Source organism: Colobus angolensis, unplaced genomic scaffold, assembly GCF_000951035.1.
Source record: "Colobus angolensis palliatus isolate OR3802 unplaced genomic scaffold, Cang.pa_1.0 Scaffold217, whole genome shotgun sequence".
Taxonomy (NCBI): domain Eukaryota; kingdom Metazoa; phylum Chordata; class Mammalia; order Primates; family Cercopithecidae; genus Colobus; species Colobus angolensis.
Window position 1 is genome coordinate 52,484 of NW_012115344.1, and position 7,588 is coordinate 60,071.

The following is a 7,588-nucleotide window of genomic DNA, read 5'->3' on the forward strand; positions in this document are numbered from 1 at the left end:
TGTGTGTCTCTGCACGTGAGATGGGTCTCCTGAATACAGCAGACTGATGGGTCTTGACTCTTTATCCAATTTGCCAGTCTGTGTCTTTTAATTGGAACATTTAGTCCTTTTACATTTAAGGTTAATATTGTTATGTGTGAATTTGATCCTGTCATTATAATATTAGCTGGTTATTTTGCTTGGTAGTTGATGCAGTTTCTTCCTAGCATTGATGGACTTTACATTTTGACATGTTATTGCAATGGCTGGTACCTGTTGTTCCTTTCCATGTTTAGTGCTTCCTTCAAGATCTCTTGTAGGTCAGGCCTGGTGGTGACAAAATCTCTCCTTCACTTATGAAACTTAGTTTGGTTGGATATGAAATTCTGGGTTGAAAATTCTTTTCTTTAAGAATGTTGGATATTGGCCCCCACTCTCTTCTGGCTTGGAGAGTTTCTGCCGAGAGATCTGCTGTTAGTCTAATGGACTTCCCTTTGTGTGTAACCTGACCTTTCTCTCTGCTGCTGTTAACATTTTTTTCCTTCATTTCATCTTTGGTGAATCTGACACTTACGTGTCTTGGAGTTGCTCTTTTTGAGGAGTATCTTTGTGGAGTTCTCTGTGTTTCCTGAATTTGGATGTTGGCCTGCCTTACTAGGTTGGAGAAGTTCTCCTGGATGATATCCTCCTTGGTTCCATTTTCCCCGTCACTTTCAGGCACACCAATCAGACGTAGTTTTGGTCTTTTCACATAATCCCATACTTCTTGGAGGCTTTGTTCATTTCTTTTTACTGTTTTTTCTCCACACTTCTCTTCTCACTTCATTTCATTCATTTGATCTTCAATCACTGATACTCTTTCTTCCAGTTGATCGAGTCAGTTACTGAAGCTTGTGCATTTGTTTTGAAATTGAACAAATTGAAATACACAATTTCTCGTATTATGGTTTTCATCTCTATCAGTTCTTTTAAGGTCTTCTCTGCATTGACTATTCTAGTTATTCTTTCATCCATTCTTTTTTCAAGGTTTTTAGTTTCTTTGCGCTGGTTACGTAGTTCCTCCTTTAGCTCTGAGAAGTTTGATCGACTGAAGCCTTCTTCTCTCAGCTTGTCAAAGTCATTCTCTGTCCAGCTTTGTTCTGTTGCTGGTGATGAGCTGCATTCCTTTGGAGGGGGAGATGCACTCTGATTTTTTGAATTTCCAGCTTTTCTGCAGTGTTTTTTCTCCATCTTTGTGGTTTTACCTGCCTTTGGTCTTTGATGATGGTGACATACTGATAGGGTTTTGGTGTGGGTGTTCTTTCTGTTTGTTAGTTTTCCTTCTAACAGTCAGGACCCTCAGCTGTAGGTCTGTTGGAGTTTGCTTGAGGTCCACTCCAGACCCTGTTTGCCTGGGTATCAGCAGCGGAGGCTGCAGAAGACAGAATATTGCTGAACAGCGAGAGTTGCTGTCTGATTTTTGCTCTGGAAGCTTTGTTTCAGGGGTGTACCCCACCGTGTGAGGTGTGAGGTGTCAGTCTGCACCTAGTGGGGGATGTCTCCCAGTTAGGCTACTCAGGGGTCAGGGACCCACTTGAGCAGGCAGTCTCTCTGTTCTCAGATCTCCACCTCCATGCTGGGAGATCCACTGCTCTTTTCAAAGCTGTCAGACAGGGGCATTTACCTCTGCTCAGGTTTCTGTGCTGTTTGTTTAGCTATACCCTGTCCCCAGAGGAGGAGTCTACAGAGACAGGCTGGCCTCCTTGAGCTGTGGTGGGCTCCACCCAATTTGAGCTTGCTGGTGGCTTTGTTTACCCACTTAAGCCTCAGCAATGGTGGGCGCCCCTCCCCCAGCCTCACTGCTGCCTTGCAGTTAGATCTCAGACTGCTGTGATAGCAATGAGGGAGGCTCTGTGGGCATGGGACCCTCCGGGCCAGGTGTGGGATATAATCTCCTGGTGTGCCATTTGCTAAGACCCATGGTAAAGAGCAGTATTAGGGTGGGAGTTAACCGATTTTCCAGGTGTTGTGTGTCTCAGTTTCCCTTGGCTAGGAAAAGGGATTCCCTTCCCCCTTGCGCTCGCCCTGCTTCAGCTCTCGCTGGTTGGGCTGCACCAGCTGACCAGCACCAATTGTCCAGCACTCACCAGTGAGATGAACCCGGTACCTCAGTTGAAAATTCAGAAATCACCCGTCTTCTGTGTCACTCACGCTGGGAGCTGGAGGCTGGAGCTGTTCCTATTCGGCTATCTTAGGCGTGCCCCCCCAAATAAAATCTATTGTTATGAGTATCCTCAGCTTCTTTTCTTGGGTAGGCTCACTTACACTACCCATTAAAATAGATGAGGTAATTGAACAAGGGAGGAAGTGCTAAAGTCACTGAAATTTGGAAAAGATGTCCTCTAAATTGTTTAAATTGGCTAGCAGTTATTTATTAAACCTAGTCTCCCATAGTCAGCTTTTGTTTTGGTAACATGCTATTCCTGTTCCAAATAATCTCATTCTTATAGTCCCTTAAGGCTGTCTATTTCACTCATTCATTCACCAAGTGTTATTCAATACTATGAGGGACAACACCACTTTCTACCTTACTTAGAAAAATACAAGGCTTGTTTGTGACTGTGGTTTAAAAGTGCTAATAATTGTGGATTGTGATTTAAGATTCAGCAGGAGATTTGAGAAAGATATTTTAGTCTTAGCTCTCATATTAAGCAGAAGTGAGTTTTTGGACAAATATCTTTTTGTCTCTTGATTTAGGTTTCATAAAATAAAGCATGCTATTAGATTTTCATACTACTCAGAGGAGGAGATTTTAAAGAATTTCTGCTTGAAATTTACCACTTCTAAAATATATGTGTATGTTCACATCAGGGAAGATAGTTTTAGCAGTGAAATGTCATAATGAGTGAATTACGCATCACTGAAGCTTCATTACTTTCCTTCTAAGAATCCACAGAGTGGGTGAGCATTGGTTTGGAAGTGCATCAGGTAAGGTTTTGGTCTCTACCGTTGATCCTAATTCTGGGAGTAGAGGATCCACAGACTAGGTGTTCCTCAAGGGCAAATGCTTCATTTCATTTACTTTTGCTTTTAAAACCCAACAGAACCTATGATGCCTGAGGCATGTATAGGTTCTCTCTAATTGTTGAATGCATTACTACATGAGTGAGTTCTCAGACCTAAAATTTTGTGATCACATAAATAGCAAATTCAGAAGAAAAGTTATTGAAAACAACATCTTTATATTTTCTTAACAACTTGTTATCTGCAATAAATTGGTGAAATTTCTAGCATGTGCTCTCAATTCTTTCTGGGTCGTTTTTCTACTCTTAATCGACATTTCAAATCTATAAAACTAATTTCTGATTCTTGCAAGAAATTGCTTCCCTTTTGGTTCCTGACAGTCTGCGTGTAATCAGTTTTCTCATCCATTGTTATTCCTACCTTGGCAACTTTGACTGCAGACCCATAACCAGTTGAAAATCCACAGCCAATGAGGCAGACTTTCTCCAGGGGCGAGGCTGCATCAATTTTGGCCACTGCATTCTCATCCACCACCGTGTACTGGGAGAAGGTGCTGGTGCCAGCGAAGTGGTGAATGGGCTTCCCCCTGCAGGTGAACCTCCTGGTGCCATCCTGCATGGTCCCCCGAGGATTGCTCAGACTGGGTAGTGCAATACACAGACACATGAAGGCATGAGACAGGAGCATAATTAATGTGCAAACTCAAAGTCTGTGCAAAGAAAGCATCAGAAACTTACTCGTTTTTCAAGCAGCAGTTGCCTTCTGGGTTTTTACAAACTCTGCATTTTCCACACTGAGGAGTAAAGAGCGGGATGACTTTATCACCTGGAGAGGAATAAAACAAATTCTTAAATTTCTATGGAGAAATTAATACAGCAAAACCTTAAAGCTCACATGTATAGATTATAATCATGTGTCTGAATAGTTTCTAAGAAATAGGGTCTAATTCCCACAACTATGTCATTTGTCATTGCCTACCAAGGCCTTGTTTTTTAGTTTGGGTTTACAAGTGCCTGAAGAATCCTAAAGAGAAAATGCAAGTTTGGGAAACAGGATGGATTAACAAAATTCCATCCAATGTATTAATAAACTTTTACGCAGTGCACTAATTTCTCCTGGAGGCTTTGCAAATATAATTTATGTAGTCCTTGTCTAATTAAATCTTAATTATATATTCTTACTGTAATTATAAATATAAATTTTAGTTGAAAGTCATCTATTTTAGTCCCAGTACATGTTGGGAAGACCTGGTATTTTGTAAGAGTTTGATTTACAATAAAAATGAGATTTTTAAAGTAGGTCTTGACTTGTCAAAGTGACTAGGTTTATGTTTATTATAAAATGAATGTTTTTAAAAATATCTTAGTTCTTTTTTGAGGAAAATGAAAAAAATAGGACAAAGAAGAATTATAGAAATTCGTCTGAAAATTTCAACCCTCCACAATAAGTTAGGCACTTTCTTTTAGGATAAGAATTGACTTCCAAATGTTTTTAGCTGATAATTTGTGAATTATCCTTTTTTACTGTTATGGTGTGGAGAGGAGGGGTGAGAAATAGGCAGTCATTTTGTTATTAATTTATTTCTGAGTAAAGGAAATAGTAAGAGCTGAAACTCAAATTGGACAGTTTATTTTATTATTTTCTGTTCACAGTCTAAATTAGTATTTGGTAAGGGGACAGGTCTAATCTACTGACTAAAGTGATTCTTTAGAGTTAAAGATAATTTTTATTTTTAATCACCTATGCTATCTATTTCACAAGACCAAGACAAATGATTGGTGCATAATATTTTATAGGTAAAGTTTATACAAAAATGATGGTATGGAAATGTCCTACTTATTCATCCTTTACCTCTGAAATATTTATATTAATACATAAGATTAGGGTGAAATAAGTATTGAAGATAAAATAATTAGTAATCTGTAACCAGTCACGTTTAAGCATGGCTGAAGGTAACAAGGCAGACATTGTTGATGGTGGATGGCTCCTGCTATGTTTCTTTGGTTTCCTTTCACCTAGTCAGTTTCATTGATTCCATGCTCAGAAATAGAGACCATGTTGGAAGAGGAAATTGGTGAGGGGGCTGCATAGGTCAGCTAAGAAAGGGTCATGTTTATTCAGCTGCAAACATGTAGCCTCCATTTGGTGAACTCAGCACAGAACAATGTCCATACTTATGTTTGTTTCCCTCCTCCCATTTCTAGTATTTTGGACCCTTACAGAAGACAGTGTTCAGCAACACTAACAAGGAAGTTACTAGATTATGAATTCCACATTGGTAAGCACTGTCTTTTTTGATTCTCATATATCTCCAGGCTCTAACCTAGTGACTGGCATCTAGTAGATAGTCAGTGCGTAATGGTTGAAGGTTAGAATACATGCATGCCTGAAGTCATATCTGCTTGAGTCAGGCAAGCAGAGAGGGAAGGAGGAAACTCCTGAAGTCCCTGCTGACCTGTGACCTTGTGCAAGCCCTTTTGTCTTTCATTGCCTCGGTTTCCTCATCCAGGCTGACTGATCTTGTGATGGTGAACCAAGGCATGTTCCCTGAGTGTGAATCCTGTACCTGGTTTGACTGTAGTCACCCCTTCTCCAACACTCTCCACGATGCCGGCTGCCTCGTGGCCTAAAATCGCAGGAAGAGGGTTCACCAGGGTACCACTAACCACGTGGTCATCTGAACGACAGATTCCTGCAGCCACCATCTACAGAATAAAGAGAAGATGTTTAGATTCGGAAAAGATTATGAGTGTCAGATGGACTTAACAAACCCAATTTTCTAAAATTATTATTCTAAAATATTTTCAAGGGTTTTGCTGATAATCCCTACTATTCCCAAATATGAAAGATTCAGTTTATCTCCAAGGTTATCCAGCCTAAAACCTTCCTCTACCTTTCTCCCTTGAATTTAACAATTTAGAATAATCTGTGAAATAACTGATCCTAAAATATTTGTCTTGTATAATATAGAAGAATGCATAGTTAAAAGAAAAAAAAGTAGAAATTGCAAATTAACACCAAGAAAATATCTAACACAAATTGATTGTGAAGTCTTGATATATATCCCTTTGCATTTTCTTCTGTACAAACCTATAAATTTTTTTGTATTTTACTGGAATTATACTTCATGTACTGTTTGCTCACTTTAAAAAGATTTAACGATTTATATTTCTACTTTCCTTGACAACAAATGTAATTTTATTTTCTGGATAATTATAAAAAAAACTCTTAGTGGATTTTGGATGTTTCTATTTTTAATATTTTCTGAATTTTTTAAAGTTAAAATTAAATACAAATGGAAAAAAATATTTCACCTTAATGCGAACTTCATGAGCCTTAGGAGGTGCAACCTCCACCTCCTCAATGGAAAAGGGTTTCTTTACCTCCCATAGCACAGCTGCTTTGCATTTGATTACCTAGAAAATCAAACAGAGAGATGGTACCAGTGTTTTCCCACTCTTGAAGTCAGAAATTGTGTCTTTTCATCTTTGTACATGCAACATTGAGTCCCATGTCTGGCACCTAGTAAGTGTTGCATAGAAATGAAGTTCTCTGGTTTATAAAGAGAATAAAAGTATCTTTTTAAAAAGCAATAACATAAGGAAAGAAAAACAGTTAAGTACAATAAGGCACTTAGATAAAATGGAATATCTTCATTTAGCCTATTCTTTTTTTTTTCTCCAAAGATGTTTAATCCTGATTATTTTCTAAAACTGTCCTGAAAACACGTGTTTACCCACAACTATTGGCTGGCACATGTTCTAAGTCACCTTTACTTTGCTGACAGAGTCAGTGTCTGTCCAAAATACACTGCTTTCTTGCTCAATTTTCTGCTTAGGCCAAAAGGATCTGACTCCATAAGAACAGTTATACATTTACCTTCCTGCTTAGGATGATGTCTCTTTCTCTTTCTATTTGCCTATTGCCCTCTTTTAATTTTCTCTCTCCGCTTCTGTGTGTAACTTGTCTCAACACCCATTTGAAACTTAGCTTTAGCAGCCTGTTTTGTCATCTAATTTATGTGCGGAGACTCCTTCCAGCTTAGATTTGAGCCCGAAATTACAGAGGTTAGAGTTGGTGGTATGCATGTGTGTTTGTGTGTGTGTGTGCATTCAGACCACACATATATATTTAAAAACTGGAGAAACTGTGTATTTGAGTTTCTAGCTAGCAAGCTTATTATCCACAGATGTCCTTAAAAATAAAAGCTGATTTTTTTAAAATAAATAAAATAAAAGCATATTTCCAGTGCTTATCAGTGTACTGTAAAACCCATCTTTGTTGTGGTAAATCATGTACAATTCACAAATCTCTTTCTATATAGAATCAACATAATTGCAAATATAATAAAAATTGAAATTTCATCTTCTGCCAATTCATTTTCATTGTTCATTTGTCAAATCCTTCAACTTTGCAGGATTTTCGATGTGGTCCATGCCAAAATAAATATCAGAATACTTGGAAATAAAGTTCTAGCCAGGCGCGGTGGCTCAAGCCTGTAATCCCAGCACTTTGGGAGGCCGAGATGGGCGGATCATGAGGTCAGGAGATCGAGACCGTCCTGGCTAACCTGGTGAAACCCCGTCTCTACTAAAAAATACAAAAA

The 7,588-nt window shown here is 38.7% G+C and overlaps 1 protein-coding gene across 1 annotated transcript in view; it reads right to left on the bottom strand.

Annotated features, from left to right (window-relative positions):
- The window catches only part of LOC105512659 (alcohol dehydrogenase 1C), a 21,686-nt gene that overhangs the window by 11,078 nt on the left and 3,020 nt on the right, over nt 1–7,588 (bottom strand). The window contains exons 2-5 of the mRNA XM_011943184.1: nt 6,297–6,398; nt 5,549–5,687; nt 3,720–3,807; nt 3,403–3,622 (exon numbers count right to left, since the gene is read on the bottom strand). Of these exons, the coding sequence (XP_011798574.1) occupies nt 3,403–3,622; nt 3,720–3,807; nt 5,549–5,687; nt 6,297–6,398 (549 nt within the window). The remainder of the gene's footprint in view (nt 1–3,402; nt 3,623–3,719; nt 3,808–5,548; nt 5,688–6,296; nt 6,399–7,588) is intronic.